Source organism: Eumetopias jubatus, unplaced genomic scaffold (genome assembly GCF_037043125.1).
Source record: "Eumetopias jubatus isolate StellerSeaLion01/CBP00866 unplaced genomic scaffold, mEumJub1_p1.0 scaffold_3, whole genome shotgun sequence".
Lineage (NCBI taxonomy): Eukaryota > Metazoa > Chordata > Mammalia > Carnivora > Otariidae > Eumetopias > Eumetopias jubatus.
In genome coordinates, this window is record NW_028274809.1 from 190,626,741 (window position 1) to 190,644,614 (window position 17,874).

Genomic DNA, 17,874 nt, shown 5'->3' on the forward strand with positions numbered 1-17,874 from the left:
TGCCCAGGGCCAGGAGGCATGATTAACATGCTGCTCTGTTGGCTCATTCACTTCTGTCAGTGCCCCCATGGCGTGAGTTCAACTGAGAGGAAACTGAGGCACAGAGAATTCAGTAGGTCTCCCAGTGGGGCCTCATAGCCAAATCTGTGGATGCCCAAGGCCAGTGTCTCACTGACTTCTATTATGTATAATTAATTCACTACACATGTGCACGGTGGAGTCTACTCAAAAATCTGACAGCAGGGGAGCCTGGGTGGCTCAGTCGGTTGGGTGTCGGGCTCTTTTGTCTCAGCTCAGGTCCTGTTCTCAGGTTTGTGAGATCGAGCCGCGCGTCAGGCTCCTTGCTCAATGCGGGGTCTGCTTGGGACTCCTTGTACCTCTCCCTCTACCCCTCCCCCCTGCTTTCTCTCTCTCTCTCTCAAATAAAGAAATCTTAAAAAAAAAATCTGACAGCATTTTATGAATGTTTTTCTAATAAAATCTGCCTCATACTGTATTTGTAGTATAAGTGCTTTGCTATGAAAACTTTAAAGCACTGTGTTGATATTAGTTAATTCAAGATGAATAATTTCGTTTGCTAAAAATGTAAATATTTGGGTAAAAGAGTTATTTATCTTCTGAGGAAACCATCGGTAAATGTATTTAATTAACTGTTGTTGGCAATGGACTGTTCAAAATTAAGGGCAAGAAGTATGCGAGGGAGCAGGAAGTGCATCCATTTATTATACGTGTGCATAGAGAGAGCAGGGAACGGGAGGGAGAAAGGGCACCTGCAAACCACACAGCAGGACAGCTCCTAGAAATACCGCGAGGACAAGAAAGGCAAAGGACTTACCTTCCTGGATGTTCTCCTGATGGCTAAGGGCGGAGATGCCCAAGTAAGCAAATGGCCGCCCCACGCCATGTCAGGTTACACTTGATCCTGTAAGAATGCTGTCTTGGAGAAATTTTTTTGTCACAAACTACCAACGTTAGGAGAATCTATGTTATGAAAAGAATTCAATTCTTAATTGGAGAAAGAGCATACTCAAGGGGAAGCCACTTGGAAGGTGAACAGATGTGGACAGACTCCTCCTGAGGACAGCTTTCAGGGAGCTGAAGTGAAGGGGCGCAGATCCAAGGAGCCAAGTGTTGCCGCTGTTGAGAGGGCATAGGGGCGTGTCTGACTTCCCTGGGGAGAGAGATTTGGACGAAAGGCCCTCCAACTTAAGGAAGGGCTGTCTGGAGGGCACACTGGGCTGGGTACGGGTTGTCTCTGCTGTCTCCACGTCACCCCCATTTTGGAGGGGCTGTTCAATCTCCTTCTTCACCCCCACTGCGCACGTCATCCACGAGACGGCCTTCCTGGAGAGGGGACAGTGGGGGTTGCCATGTCTGCCAGGACCCATGGCGCCCCTCGTGACGTGCGGTTAGCTTTGGGGAAGATGGTGACACACTAGATATTGGAACACATAAATGATTTGGGGTACCATAGAATAGAAGGTACATCAGGTAACACTCCAGACTGCAGAGAAACTTCATGGAAAGACAGTATGCTCAGTGAGGTATGCGTTTGAATCCGAGCCATTTAATACCGGTCTGTGGTATAATGGGGGGGAAAAAAGAGTCACTGGTGCTTTAATTATAGTTCTTGTGGAAAATGCATTAATGACTTTTTATTAAGACTGTGATACTGCTATTAACTGTGGAAACGTGCTTTGGGGAATTGATAAGCCTTTCTGTGAGGCTGGTCCTAGAGTCCACTGTAAGAAGCGGAAAATAGAACAATCAGTCTCCTCATGCCTGTGGCATTTCTTGTACTAATGAATTCACCTTTGCTGTTCAGGTGCAAACACAGGTCCCCTTCCACCTGTGCATTTATTCTGATAATTGGCATCTATTTTGACCTATTTGGCATTATTAACTTAGGTAGAAATGGCCTTGTGTCCTAGTGCATTCTTGGGAACGGTGGACACCCTGCCAAGAGGTCATCGCGGCAAGAGAAGTTTAATGTCCAGAGCACAAACTTTGTTTTAAGCCAATGGGCCCCAGTGAAATTAAAAAATAAGAGTTAAGTGATCCAGTGCCTCCATGAGCCTCGTGAAGTAATTTCTTTTTATTATTTTGCCCTACAAAGGATATACAAACTCGACACGTTGAAGCAATACACTGTAAGAGCGTGTCCCCCTTTCTGAATGATTTGCTCAGCTGTAATAGGAAATGACACTGACAGACGGAGGAATAAGTTTGATGTGCAGACAGACGCCACCAGTCTTTCACACACCAAGTGAGGTCAGAGGGCGGCTAACGAGTCTGCTTTGGCTTTTATGGCTATTTGCATTTTAGGTATTAAGGAACCGCTCAGGTTTTGGTTCACGGTGTGGGTGAAGCACGTGCTGTAACTGCCTACTCTTTTGATTTTTCAGCGCTCCGGCTCCTGAAGGAGGGCGCGGATCCGCACACCGCCGTTTCCTCAGGAGGGTCCCTGCTGCATCTGGTGAGCACCCTCTGACTGGGGCACGGTTGGGGGGGGCGGGGCGACACAGGGAGGAGCATCAGTCGTGGGCTCAAAGTTCAATAGCCAAATGTACATCTTTTTTTAAAGAGTTTATTTATTTATTTGAGAGAGAGAGAGAGAGTGCATGAGCAGGGGGGAGTGGGAGAGGGAGAAGCAGGCTCCCCGCTGAGCAGGGAGCCCGATGCGGGACTCGATCCCAGGACCCTGGGATCACGACCTGAGCCGAAGGCAGACGCTTAACCGACTGAGCCACCCAGGCATCCCCCAAATGTACATCTGACAGATGATCTTCAAAACATGACACTTTAAAATGATCAGGCTTGGATAACGAGCTGCAGTATTTCCTAATTACTACGTTGTTGTTTATAAGTAATCTTTAACAAATGGAGTTAGAACTTCTGCCCTAAAAAAGATGCTTTTGAAAATGAAGCAAATAATATTGTATCCACTATAGACTATTAGGCAGTCATTCTTTTGCTTCTACACGTTGTCTTTGGCTACAGTGAACTTTCTCTGTGCTCTGCTTGTGACCAGGCGCATATAAATGTGACTAAAGCTCACCAACATTCTTTTGGAGACAAAGCAGTGAATGGCTAAGTGAATCAACAAATAAATAAGGGCACAAACAAAAAAATATTATATTAGGTTCATGTGCCAAAAATTTTTACGGGTTCACTTAAAAAGTCAATAGAAGGATTCAATTTAGTGGTCTTTAGGACTAATTTAATGACTAAGCCTTAATTTTGAAAAATATAAAAATTAACATGACATTAAAAACCTAACTTAGGTTTTTACCTCTACCAAGGTCAGAGATGAGCTGTATTTCTTTGCGGTACATTGAACTCTGTTAAAAAAGGTCATGCATCAAACAGCCCAGAGCTCCGGAACACGCCACCGGTTCTCAGCCTGGATTGCACGTTGGAATCCCCTGGGAGCGGTAAAATGCCGACACCTGCCTCACAACCTTAGCCCGGTCCGTGGAGATTCTGACTTAATTTTTCTGGGATGTAGCAATTGGGAGCTCCCCGAGCTGAATCTGATTTGCAGCCTAGGCTGAGAACCACCGCATACAAGAGAAACCTGTGCCTACCAAAGGCTCACGATATCTGGGGGTACAGACAATCTTGTTATGCACTCAGCAGAATAGAAAAACAACTCAGAATATTGATAGGAGACAGTCTGTAGAAGAAATGTAAACTGTTTCTCTCCAGCATTGATTGAGACAGAAAGAGATTTCTAGATGACTTTTTCCTTCCCTGGAGTGTTTTGGTTCTGAAACCTCTCCATTTGAGACTCAGATCATTACATGGCTTACATGAAACTTCTAAGGAGCCAAGCCTTGTTAGTTCCTAGATCCCAGGTCCGATGATGATAAGCAGCGCTAGGTAGACTAAGGTCGTGCTGCTCTTGGTCAATATGGTTATCTCTCTCCCAGGAGGCCCGGTGATCAGCATGTTCAGAAGGAGACCAGGCCAGGCCCTGCTTTCTTTTCTTGGGAGTGTCTACACCTGCTTCTGTGTCCCCCATCAGAAGGTGATCAGGAGAGAATTCGATCCCATGCCAGTGCCTTTTGGTCTTTTCCTCTCATATGTAACTTCATGTACACTTACTCCTTTCATGAAGTTTGAGGAGATGCTTAAGCTCACTGAGGCTCATTTTTCCCATCTGTGAAATGGGGATATTATCTGGGCTATTGTGCTCAGAGAATTTATTGTGATGAATACACATCACAGCATGCATTGTGATGATCAGATAGATGTGAAAATAACTTTTAGGCCATAAAGTGTCTTTGCTATGTTAGATATTGATCAATATGCACGTTATAGTGTATTATTTATGATGCATTTTCATATAAATTAATTTTTTATTCACCATAGCTCTGTGTGCTTGGGAGTATGCCTCTGTGACTTTCCTAGTTAGAAACTGAGAAACAGAAGTATGAAACAATTTGGCCAAGTTCACTTAGTAACAGATAGTACAGAGCTTCCACTCTGGCCTCTGCTGACACAAGGTTCTTGTCACACCTGTTCCCCAGTGGTACCTGCAAGGTGCTCATTTCGGTTTTCAGAGAACACCCTGTCATTCTAACTCAGCTACTGGAAGACAGGCCTTTTCTGTAAACAAATCATGTGAATTCATTGTTAATATTGCCAAAAATGTATTATTACTGAGCATGTGTGTGTTTGAGAGGGAGAGAGACACACCCATGACAATATATAAAATGCATTTGCCTGTAATGAGCACAAAGAAGTGCATCCTGTCAGTCAGCAAATCAGTGCTTGCTTTCTGGGCCTCTGACCTACAGCCAGATGCCGCTGTGTCCCTTCACCTGGACCGCTGCCACGCTCTCCTAAAGCATCATCCCTTTCACAGGATAAGCAACAGCCTCTCTCATCTCCCCGCCCTATCCTCACCTACCTGCAGGCTGTTGCCACACAGAAGTCAAGTCAACGTCTCTCCTCCATCAGAATACACCAGAAACTTTCCTTCCCACTCAAAAAACAAACAAACAAACAAACAAAAAACCAAAGTCCTACGTAGAGCCATGCCATGATCTGCCCCCACCATGGCCCCCGCCCGGTCCCTCCCCTCTCGTTCTCACGGCTCCTTACTGTGTCCGCCACATTCCCACCAGGTGCACCCCCTCCCTTCTGTCTTTTACACTTGGAACATTGCTCTGCAGGTATCCACACCGCTCATGCCCTCGTTCGCTTTGAGTCTCTGCTCAGAAGACATCTAACGGAGCAGCCTTCCCTGGCTTGCCCTGTAGGATAGGGCAAACAGATCAGAGACCCATGTGATTCTGTCCTGCTTCTTAGACCGTCCACTCCATGAGAGCAAGAACTGGCCATATTCTCATCAGCCTGGGGGAGTGCCCAGCACTGGGTAGATCCTTAGTAGATTTGTGGAGTAGGAAAGTTAGTGCATGAACTACTTAATTAATTAGTATCTGATGCTATGATCGCTCTTAGGGGTGCCGAGATTCAGAACACGTTCTGTGCCCATGTGGAGTTTAGTTTTCCCAGGGAGGGAGGAAAAATAAACCACTGATTACGGCAGACCTGGGAGAGGGGTGAACAGGAGATCATGGCAGAGGACCATAATGAGGCCACTCCTGCCTTGGGAGCACAGTTCTGACACCTTCTCCGACCCTCCCGATCAGACGTAATTACTCTTTTATCCAAGACCTCCTAGCGCATGGTCCTTGCTTCTGCTACAGATCTTGTCATGAGGGGTCATAATTAATGGATGATGTGCCCTTTCTCTCTGCCAGACTGCATTTTCAAAAACCGTGGCTGTCTTAGATACTTTTATATCCTTGGCGTGTGATGTGCAGGAAATAGTACGTCGTCCACGAATGAACAGATGAATGAATGGGCCCCAAGGACATCAGGCTAATGAGAAGTGAATTATTTGAGGCCCAGGTCACAGAGTATAAAGACTCAGAAATGGTGGGGTCAGAAGGAAAATGAAATGAGAGGATTCAAGTGAGAAGGCAGAGGGAAACACTTTCTTAACTCTCCGGTCAGTGCAGCTGTGTTGCATCTTCATGCCGTTAGGCATGGGCTGCGAGCCTCGGATAAAGGGAAGGTGGAGCTGGGCTGTGCTTGAGAAAGCCTGGGTACGGCCGAGGGGCCACGGGCTCAGCACCGAGTCATCTTCTCCTGGGGTTCCTGAGTAAATAAAAGCAAATGAAAAATTGCGAGTTGCCAGAGAGACAAAATGACAGGGTTTCAACATGCCTTAGGTACTGAAAAAGGCAATTTCGCTCTCTGAGATGTCAGGTGTGAGCATCTGTGCTCTTGGCCCCAACTTTGGGGCATCCTGCGCTGTGAAGCCTGATGTGTTATCAGCACCGAAGCTCTAATTATAGAGGCTTAGATCAACGCCTTTGAGAAAAAGGCAGCCTCTGTTTGCGTGGGCCATCGAGAATAAGCGGTGGAAATTGTTGAGATTTTCGGAGTTTTATTTAACTCAATTATTCTTTATTGAGCGATTCCAAGTGTAGATTTTGGTACACTTCTCTTAGAAGTGGCGGGAGAACTTTGATGTTGGAGATGAACAAATCCCATCCCGTACAGGTAGATATTTGAGAAGCAGGTTTGAGTATATTTTGTCATATAAAATCTTTAGTTTTATCTTCTTTTAAAGTTTTCACCAAATACCTCTGGATTGGCTTGTTTGCCTACCCTTCCGTAAATAATTCATGTATCAAACATATGGCAGGTGTCAAGTCCTGTGATCAACCGAGGGGAAGTAATTACAGCAGGTGACAGGATCTGCACCCCAGGAGGCCAATAGACATGAACACTCAGATTTAAGTCTCAGGAAGAAATTACGATATTTGTGGATTTGGAAACAGCACCCCACAGATTTTGCGAAACCACTGTCCAGGGTTTTATGTTATGACCTCTAATAAATGAGCTCTCGAGAAGGAGCTCCTGATGGTGACCAAACCCTCTAAAAGGGAGCATGAAACACAAATTCTTTTAGTGTGGTCTTGTGACAGCAGCTGACCACAGTGAGGCTTGAGTGGAATGCATTAGAAATAGGAACTACCCTTTCTTTGACCTGATGAATTGCGTATATAGTACAGGCAGGTAGATGAGAGAGAGAAAGAGAGAAAGGGGGAGAATCTTTTGCGAGAGCAGAGAAAATCTTGAAGGCTAGACCAGAAACTTTTAGCAGTGACTCAGGTTGAGGAAAGGAGGCAAAGTCTTTTCATTTTTACATGTATGTTTCATATAATAAAAGAAATTGATAGAAGTAGTTCTGACTGCCGTTTTGTTAGAGGCTAAAATTCTGTTTTAATCACTTCCTGCTCTTCCAAGAAAGTCTGGTGTCTGAGTTGGCTGCTCACTGGGCTTCACTCTCCACATCTTTCAAGCTTCAGGAGCTGGAAGAAGCAGAGATAATTAGCAAATTACTACAGTTGCAGCTGTTCCACATTTTAGTGTCTTAGAGGAGGGGGAATATTATATTTTGAAGAGTCAGAATATTAGGACTGTGGAGGAAAGGTCTAAAGAAAGATCTTATTTTAAGACTGGTCTAGGTGTTAGAGAGCAACAGTGATCAACAAGTACGTGGACATTGTCTGGAGCATCTGGGCATTGACCGTGTGACCCCCTCCCCTTTGCTCTCCCAGAAAGTAAAGGGGAAAAGCTGTGAGGGTAAACACTGGCGAGAAAATGAATCGTAGAAGAAGAGAATGTGCCCTCTCGAGGGGCCGTTCCTGGGAGCTTCTTGGGTGATGAGAAATGGGGTACATCTGGACAGTATGGTGCAGCAGGAAGCGAAGAGGCAATTGAAGGAGCAAGATGCATGCGAAAGGATAATGCCCATGAGCAGGAGAACCCTACCATTCTGATGTCTGAGGATGATGCTGGAAAGGGCTGGAAAACAAGAAGTAGAGTTTCCATGGACAGGAAATAGTGACTTCTTTGTTTTTTTTTCCAAGGATGTGATTAAGATTCAAATTTCTGGCTGGACTTTGCTTTTTAAAATCCAGCATCTCTTTGGTCCATGAGAATCATGGCATCCATAACTGGAAAGCCTACGTCCAGGATCTTTGATCATGAGTACAGTATCCATCTGAATCTTGAATGAAAATCTTAACCTTGTTCTGTGTAGTGGGTATATTTTTATCTGGACTGCCTGGGTGCATGACTTGGGGGTAAGAAGGCAACAAAAATGCATTTCTCGGAATGCTACCAGGAACTGAGGGGAGTGAATTTTCCATTTTTGAGTAAATATATAACACAGGACTGGTTCCTTCAAGAGCAAATTCTAAATTCCTTAATAAAGTTACCAGTGAGATTTGTGTTTTGTTTTGCTTCATCTCTGCAACCATAGAACTCAACTTATAAAGGATTAGAATCCTTCATGACAGGACGAAGGCAGATGGGCGAGGAATTTTTTACAGATGTCTTTGAACTTTGAGCCCCTCTGAGAAAATCCCAGTCGACTAGCTTGAGATCATTGGTACAGAGCCTTTCCTAGGGGAAGCTGGATGTCGCACCCAGAAAGGTTTTCCCTGAGGTCTCAGTCTGAAACTCACCCTCTCAGAAAGGTGCCGAATGACATAGAATTCCTCAAAGAGCCATTTTCATTTCTCCTCCAGATTGTTATGCTGTTTCCTACTTTGGGGGTGCTCCTCTGAGATGGCTCCGTAGCTCACTGGACTTCCCCATCATACTTCTCTTTTGACTGCATTGCCCTCTTGAATTTGGCTATTGATTAGGGACAATATCTAGTCCATGATACCAACTCTCTGGCTTGGCGCAGCGCTGGGCACATGGTGGGTCTTCAGTGAATACTTAATGGATTATGAATGTCTCAACCCCTACCCTCCCCACCAAATCCTTCAAGACCTGTGCTGAGAGTGTCCCATGCTGGAGTGTCCAATTCTATCAGGCTGTTAGGTACCCTCCACTGTGAATCTAGAATGCTCAGAACACCCTCAATTTCATTCAACTGGATTGTCTATTTCCCAAGGGTAGTTATTGTGTCATTAAACTTTACTTGTACACTGCCCAGCACAGGGCCTGGAATAGAGTGTTGCCTAATAAAATCTTGGTGATTCAAAGTGAGGCAAACCAATGTTGCAGCTGAAGAAGCAGAGTTACATTCACTTAAAAGGATAAAAGTTCCATTAGGATTTTAAAATTTCTGGATGTGCATCAGTGGTACATCTGAATCTCTTTAGTAATAGTCTGTTTTATAATTAGAGTTTGGTTCAGTTGGCTGGAAGATATGTATGCTTGGAATGCAGGTGGAAATAATAACTATGATTCAGCTTGGAGGGTTCTGGGTAGGTTATGAATGGAGAGGTAATCTATAGGACAAGTATTTGCCAGAGAGAAGAAACACGTCTTATATGACTTATGATGGGGTTATGTCTGGATGAACCACGTAAGTTGAAAGTATCATTAGGTCAAAAATGCATTTAATACATCTAACCTACCAAACACTGTAGCTAGCCTAGCCTAGCCTAGCCCAACATTAGCCTACAGTTGGGCAAAATCATTGAGCACAAAGCCCATTTTCTAATGAAGTGTTGAATATCTCATGTAATTTATTGCATTGTCTACTGAAAGTGATACCACAGAATGGTTGCCTGGGTACAGAGTGGTTGGCAGTGTATCACTTGTCTTCGCTCACGACAACATGGCTGCCTGGGAGCTGCGGCTGCTGTCCAGCATCCATGAAAAGGGCTCGAACCTCACGTCGCCAGTCCTGGACATGATCCAAATTCAGAATTCTTTCACACCTTTGTAACGTCAAAAACTCATAAGTTGAACCATTGTAAGTTGCAGACCATCTGTACATGAAAAGCAAAAATGATGAGAAGTATGTTCAAGATGACATTATAATGAGTGCGATCCTTCAGTGTGATATAATGGCAGAGAGCTGAAAGTAATTCTGTACAGATCTAGGCACCGGCTGAAAGAGGTGGCTAGTGGGATTGATGTTTAGTACAAGGGGCCATATGGAAGTTCTAGAGAGATTTCAAAAATTTTAAAAATTGCAACAAATTCAAATTCATTTTCCTACTGATACAAATCTGTGTGTGTGTGTCTCTCTCTTTGTGTATCTCTGTCTCTGTCTCTCTCCATCTGTCTCTGGCTGTAGAAAAGTTTTTAACCACTGAGAACCCATAAATATAGAACAAGAAAAATGGACAATGATTAATCCAAATTGCTTCCCCTCTCCCCACCGCTTCCAGAGAGTTCAGAGATAATTTTTTTGTTTAATAGTAGAACTGTGCTTAGCATGTGATACCTACTCAATAACTGATATCTGGATCAATCTGGATGTTGTCCCAGTAACTCTTTGCTAGTCTCTTCTGCCCTAGAGGCTTTGAAATCAACACAGACGAGAAGAAAGGGAAGTGTACCTGAAAATGTATAGACATTGAGGAAACTAATGTGACAGGTTCGACCCATGTTTAAAAAAAGAAAAAAAAAACTTGCAAAAGAACTTTCATGTATGAACCAGTGAATTTAATGTGGGAATTCAGCTTTTGATTTTCTGAGTGATAGATTGCAGGGTTGCTCAAGACATGCTCATTAGCCAACCAGAAGAACTGACAAAAGGTAGGGAAAAGACAGAACATTTTAAGTTTAAAATTGTCTGTATTTGTTATTTGGTTTCTATGGTTTTTAGGGTCTTTTCAGCTGAATCAATACTACGCATTGTATTGGGTTTGTACATCGAGAGACGTTACCTTTGTTTAGAAACAATTCCAAACAGTGAAAGAATGTATTCCCTGAGAAGCTGTGGACCGCTGAGTTAGTGTGGAGAGTGTTCGTTCTCACTAATCCTAGGCAACTCAATAAACAGTCTTGGAGGAAGGAGCTATTTGTGGTGTTGCTCTCTAAGTATGCCTTAGGAGGCAGAATGGAATGTTTTGATCATGGGTTGGGATATTGGGATTTAGTACTTTAACAGGGAGCCAGTCTTCATGGGGCAAGCCAGGGGGTGGTAAATAAGTAAAACATGGTGGAGGTTTCTGGGGTCCTGGAGGGAAGACATTTTATGCTTTCAGAGAAGGTGGGTAACCCAATATTGCTGTTGTGCTCAGACTGTGGCGATGACTGTGATTGTAGTCCCTAACTTGGATGAAAGGGGAGAGCGACCCTTTTGGGAGAAGAGTGAATCTTAGAAAGTAGCAAATTGAGGTGAACAAATGATGACTCTAAAAGAATCAGTAAGCTCAGGGGTGCCTGGCTGGCTCAACTGGTGGAGCATGGGGCTCTTGATCTCTCGGTCATGAGTTCAAGCCCCACGCTGGGTGTAAAGCTTACTTAAAAAAAAAGAAAAAAAAAAAGTCAATAAGCTCAGAAAGTGGCCAAGCTTTTCCAGGGCCTGACGGGAGAAGAATTTTACCTACTCAGTGGAGGAGGCTTCAGCAGAGATAGTATTTCCAGACAGATAGATTTAGGTTCTGTGGACATTCCTAGGTGAGGAGGGTTTATTTGAAATGGACTAGGGTCCAGAGATTCCCTGGAAGGAAGTGCAGTGTGTGGACTTGAGGGACCTGGGGGGCTGGTTGATTAAGAGGTTTGGCAGTTCAAGGCGGGCTTCACGGGCACATGGTCCATGTGGTCACTCCAGGCTTTGTGCTCTGCAGGGCCCATGCTTGGTTTCCTCCTCTGCTGTCACCATCTTAAAATTCTCAGTCATTTTTTAAAAAGATGTATTTATTTATTTGAGAGAGAGAGAGAGAGAGGGAGACAGAGACGGTGTGGGGGGAGGGGCAGAGGGGGAGAGAGAATATTAAGCAGACTCCACACCCAACACAGAGCCCGACTTGGGGCTCAATCTCACGATCCTGAGATCATGACCTGAGCTAAAATAAGAGTCGGATACTTAACCGACGGAGCCACCCAGATGCCCCCAAATTCTTGGTCATTTTTGAATAAGGGGCCCCACTTTTTCATTTTACACTGGGTCCCACAAATTATGTAGCCCGTCTTGCCTGGACCTTGGAGAGGCAGAGGGCGGTGACGGGAGGAGCCAGGGGAGATGACTAGTGGTGTCAGAGCTCTCTGAAGGTGACCGAGTGGCGGTTCAGCCCCCTTCTTGCTGCTGTGAACTGTTGCCAGAAATTGGTTGAAGTTGGATGAAGAACAGTCTGAATGGGGAAGGAAGATTTGCTAGCTGGGAGAAAATTCTTTCCAGTGAAAATGAGGTTTACTATCTAACAATAATGTTGTAAGAACATTGTAACAGGAATGTTCAACCATTGTAATCTTTTCAGACAAGTGTGATTAGAAGGTATTTATTGCTGTCAAATTATTATTCATGATCCTCTGAAATGTGAATCTAAAAATTCCATTACTTGAGAGGCTGATATCATTTTCCACGCTGTATCTAATTAACTCTTTTTTGGTGAAAGACATGGAAAAGCCAAACTGTAGGCATCTTTGAATTGTAAATGTGGATTCCTGAGGTGCGGGCTGGGGAGATCTTGACAGACAGGGAAGGAGGAGGTCACATCACTGTTGATCATGCAGTGAGTTATCAGAAAGATAAAGAGGGTGGAATAGGCATTACCTGCATGTGAATTTCCTGAAAGAAATTGGATCCAGGCCCCAATTCTAAATCCTATTTATTGAGCCTTTTATACTCTGATCCTCATCTTATTAGTCATTGTACCCAAACCTGCAGCTACAGTAGATGGGGCTCTGGGTCACAGCGTCCTCGCTATTGTTACACGTGATGCAGTACATCACATAGGCAGAGGTCATGGCTCAAAACTGAAACCAATCCTTCCGAGTTCATGTGCACCATTGCCCCAGGTGCTTCCATGCACCCCAGTACTGACAACCTCTGCTTACATTCCTTCATATGGAACCTGTACCATGATTTTGCACCACGCTGACCATACGTTCTTGAGACCACCAGGTACTAGAAGAAGATAGGAATGTTCTTCCATGACTGTATTATGATTGGGAACCACAAGTCATGTGTCTTCTTTTTTCTGTCTTTGGTGAAGTATCAGTTCAAATCTTGTACCTAATTTTAAAAATTGGGCTATCTTGTAATTACTAATTTTAATGCAAATTAAATAATAGGAAAAATATAAATCAATCCATGTAGTCCCCATTTCCAGGGCTATCAGTTTCTTTGGTTACTGTCTGGAGATTGCCCATGGCTCACCAATGCTCAGTTCACTTATTGAAAGTCCTCTTTTGCTCTGTCTCACTTTGTGTAATCTACATTACCGTCTTCAGGTTCACCAGTCTTATCTTCTGCAAGAGCCAGTCCATCGTTGATCCCATCCATTGGTATATTTTTCACCGCAGCCAAGGTAGTTCTCATCTCCAGGAGTTAAATTTGAGTCTCTTTGCTGTCTTCCATGCTTCTGCTTACCACGTTCAACAGTTGCCCAATTTTTTGAACGTATGGAATGTAGTTATCGTAACACTTTTAACACGCAGGTTTGTTCATTCTAACAAGTGTATCACTTCTAAGTTGGCTCCCATTGATCACTCTTTCTCCTCCTTGTGGGTCCTATTTGCTTGCTGTCTTGTATATCTGGTCATTTTTCCTTGGATGCTAGACGTAGTGAATTTTGCCTTGTTTGGGTAATGAATATTTTTATATTTCTGTAAGTAATCTTGAACTCTGTTTGGGGGGCATTGAAGTTACGTGGTTTGAGGCTTTCAGAACTTGAGTTTAGTATTTCTAGGTGGGAGTAGAGCAGCTTCCAGCTCAGGGCTCATATCCCCCCCTTCCACCCCCGCACTGAAGCAAGACATGTCTGGTACTCCACCCAGTGCTGCATTGATTAGAAGACCTCCTTCCTGGTTGCTGGAAACAGACACTATTTCTGGCAATTCATGAGCTCTGACTCCTCTTCTTTTTCAGGGGCTTCTGTTCCTGGCCTTGGGTAGATTCCTAGAGTGTGTGTGTGTGTGTGTGTGTGTGTGTGTGTGTGTGTGTGTGTGTGCCGATCATGATTTTTCTGTGTACATGAGGGGACCGACCGAAGATCTTTGAAGTCCTCTCTCTCTCTGCAGCTCTGTCCTCTCTGTGGCTCTGTCTGGTGCATGCTGGCCAGCTTGGTCTCTGGACTTTCAGTTCAGTCCCCTCTTGAGTGGCCCGGGGTGTTTTTCTTGCTGTGCGGCGGCAGCTTGGGAAGTCCCTCAAGGCAGTGAGCTGGAGCAATAGCAGCAGCAGGACTGCCTTGTTCCCTCCCCAGCTCTCCAAAGTCATATTTTGTCTGAGTGTTTTTGTTTTCATTTCAATTGATTCGGGCAGAAATGCCAATCTGGTCCCTGTTACTCGAGAGGGAAGTCCTCGGGTGATTTGTTTTTAATTGATGCAGGGAATTGTTGACACATTGGCATGATGGTACTGCCAGTGGCAGTATCGATTACTGCTTTTTGGGAGGGGAACCTGTCTGATGCATCCACATCCCACGGAAAGCATGTATCTTTCAACCCAGAAATTTTGCTAATAGGTAGTTAGGTTATTTAGCATAGGTCTTTTTTTTTTTTTAAACTAATTAGGTAATATGCATTTGACACTCATGTAGCCTGTAGATATAAAATATCAGTCTTATACTAGGACTGGATAATTTATAAGGTCCAGGGCAGAATGAATATGTGGGACTCTTCAGTAATTATCAAAAATTCATCATGGCAACAGTAGAGACTTAAACCAAGTGCAGGACCCACCTAAGCATGACTTACAGAGATTGTGCACCCTTGGAGCCAGCCCTGACTTCAAATATTTTTATGAATTTTACCTATAAATAATATATAAAAAGTAAGAGCAGAACAAGTCCCTGGAGAGTTTGATTTAGTAGATTATGAAATTTCTATAAAATACAATGATTAAAATTCATGTTAGAAGATTTTGAAATTACAGTAGTTAGCTGTTCCAAGATGGCACCATGGAGTTTTTAGTTGTCTTATACAGCTAGGCGGAAGGCTGCATTTGGATGATGGGGGATGAGTTTAGAAGGACCACAAAGGTTCTTATCGGTCTTGGATGCCATCAGGTGGTGAAACTTTATTCTTTGAAAAATTCAGTGACGAAATATGTACATTTTAAAGCAGAAGGATCATATGATCAAATCTGTATTTCAGAAAGATAATTCTGATAAATGGTCCAAGATTTTCTGGTAATCCTATCTACAAATGTGGAGGACCCAAATAGTGACATTTTTTCCTCCTTCTTAATGTCTGTCCCTATTTTCTCATTTTTATTTCTACTGTGTATGGATGCCATTTCCCTTGAGTCCTCCATCCTCCCTATGCCCCTTAGCTTGTCGGATAGCTGGAGAACAGTTAGCCCCATCTCTCAATCTCTAAATTGGCATTGAAATTTTTATCCCTGGACATTTGCAATAAACCTTATCATAGTTTGAAATACATTCCTTTTTTTTTTTTTTGTTCTTTCTTTCAGTGCGCTCGGTATGATAATGCCTTCATTGCCGAGATCCTGATTGACAGGGGGGTCAATGTCAACCACCAGGATGAAGACTTTTGGACACCAATGCACATCGCCTGTGCTTGTGATAACCCTGATATTGTCCTGCTGCTTGTACTAGTAAGTAAAGCAATTTAGTTTATTACCATTTGGAGATTTGACAGCATATAAAAGGCTCTATATTTAACTATTAATATTTCACAATATGTAACACTTTGGGTGATAAAAAAAATGTGTATGTATGTCATCCTTTATTTTCCTGGAGTTACAAGATAATTAGAGACTAAGGTTGTGGGTCACAGAGTTCATAAAACAAATTGTGCAGATGTCATGTGAAGCTCTACTCCCCTGGCTTTTTTTCTGGGAAATTATGTGCCTTAATACTTTGCAAGTGAGTCCTAACTAAAATGGCTACATACATGGTGTTTCTTTCAATCCATTCTCTTAATTTTTAGCCAGTTAGGCATACAGTAATGAGATATGGCATCTATTGAATCTTACTCTCTTGCTCACATCTAGTAAAGCAGTGTCTACAACATTTCTTTACAAGAAAATGAAAAGTTTAGGTATAAAACTCACTAGAGTTATTTGTTGCTGTGGTTTTCAATTATAGTTTAGACCCTGACATCGATCCTCGCAACATACTTTAATTATTTTGGAATTGAGATTTGGGATTTTTTTCTGGTGCGTTTATCTCTAACGAAGATTTTAAGAAATTATGCAGGATTTTTAGAAAACATGCACATCTCATCCTCTGATTATATTGCTTTTCTTTGGCAGACTGAGAAAGAAAAGCTGGTTTTATTTCATGTGTGATCACAGAGTTAAATCTATAGTTTCCAGATTCACATGGTCATGGTTGTGCAGTGACCCTTTTCTCACATCAGGTACAAAGTTGTATTTCTGACATTTATGTTCTGCAGTGACCTTCATTTACTGATCATTTAATTAATGTTTATTGATTACTATTTTTAACAGAATTCCTGCCCTTGAGGAAATTACAGCTTATTCGTTCTTTTGAATATTTGTTGAATAACCACTTTGTTCTAGGTGCTACACAGTGAACAAAAGGACATTTTACATTATAGGGTATGGCAAAAACAAGAGCAAGCCAAATAAGGGCACCACTGAGAAATGTGATTAGTAGATTAGGCAAGAATAGAATAATTACTTTTATTTTTTTTTGTTTTTGAAAATGCTATTTTATTTTTTAATTTAGTTTTATTTTATTATGTTATGTTATTCTCCATACAGTACATCATTAGTTTTTGATGTAGTGTTCCATGATTCATTGTTTTCGAATAACACCCAGTGCTCCATGCAACACATGCTTAGGTTTTTTTTTTTAAACTAATTTAGCTAATATGCATTTGACACTCATGTAGCCTGTAGATATAAAATATCAGTCTTATGCTAGGACCGGATAATTTATAAAGTCCAGGGCAGAATGAATATGTGAAAAACATGGCACTAAATAATTTAGACCACAACGAAGACTTTGCACTGACGGTGAAACAAGAAGGCCCGGCATTGGCTTGTGGGATCTCTGTTGCAAATGTGTGCACTGGTTGGACGAGAATTCTCCCCACTCTGCTCATGTGTGCAAACAACCGTGGAAGTGGAGCCCAAGGATTCCTTGTGGTATTACAGAAAAATTCAGCCAACAGAAAAATTCGCGAAGGTGGAGCCTGTGAATGATGAGGATCCACTCTGTTCATCACTAAGCAAGACAATGGACACTTTCTTAGAATTTCAAGTATGAAATAGAAATCATCTAAACCCAGTATATTTTAGGAATTGGGTGGATCAAAAATGATGAATTTCTGCAAGAAGTTCTCAAAATTTATACAAAGAAAGTCTCAGTATTTTTACAATTTCCAGCATGCAGTTGGATAGGGTTTTGGAGTTTCCTGGAAGTTTTACAGAGCGTTGCTATGATGTGAGCAGTATACTTAATATATGATCCTTATTTTTTTATAATAAGAAATCAGTTATCAGAGAGTTTCTGTTATAGAATAACAAGTCAAATCTAAATGTTTTGGCTCCCCCCAAAATAAAATTTTAGTGCACTATAATTTTTTGTATTTATATATAATTACACATGTATTTAATTATGTGGAATATACACTGTAATTACACCATTTGTCCACTGAGAATTTTCTAAATCACTATTTATTTTAGTGATTGTTGAGCATCTCACATATATACATTTTGATTTTTCATTCTACATTATCTAATTTTAAAAATATTTTCTAACTTGTTCCATATTCAAACGCTGATGTTCTATAACTCAGAATTATATCTAGTTTTTTTTTTTTAATTTCAAGGTAATTGGCTATTTCCCAGATTTTAAGAAGCTTTTCTATTACTCAGGAATATATCACAAAGGCTGATAAATGATTAACTCAAATCCCGTCAGGTCGTCTTCTCTA

The 17,874-nt window shown here is 42.4% G+C and overlaps 1 protein-coding gene across 1 annotated transcript in view; it reads left to right on the forward strand.

The window, feature by feature from the left end:
* MYO16 (myosin XVI) overlaps positions 1-17,874 on the forward strand; it is a 441,479-nt gene that overhangs the window by 40,399 nt on the left and 383,206 nt on the right. Inside the window, exons 2-3 of the mRNA XM_028087376.2 lie at positions 2,406-2,476; positions 15,419-15,562. Coding sequence (XP_027943177.2) covers positions 2,406-2,476; positions 15,419-15,562 — 215 coding nt within the window. The remainder of the gene's footprint in view (positions 1-2,405; positions 2,477-15,418; positions 15,563-17,874) is intronic.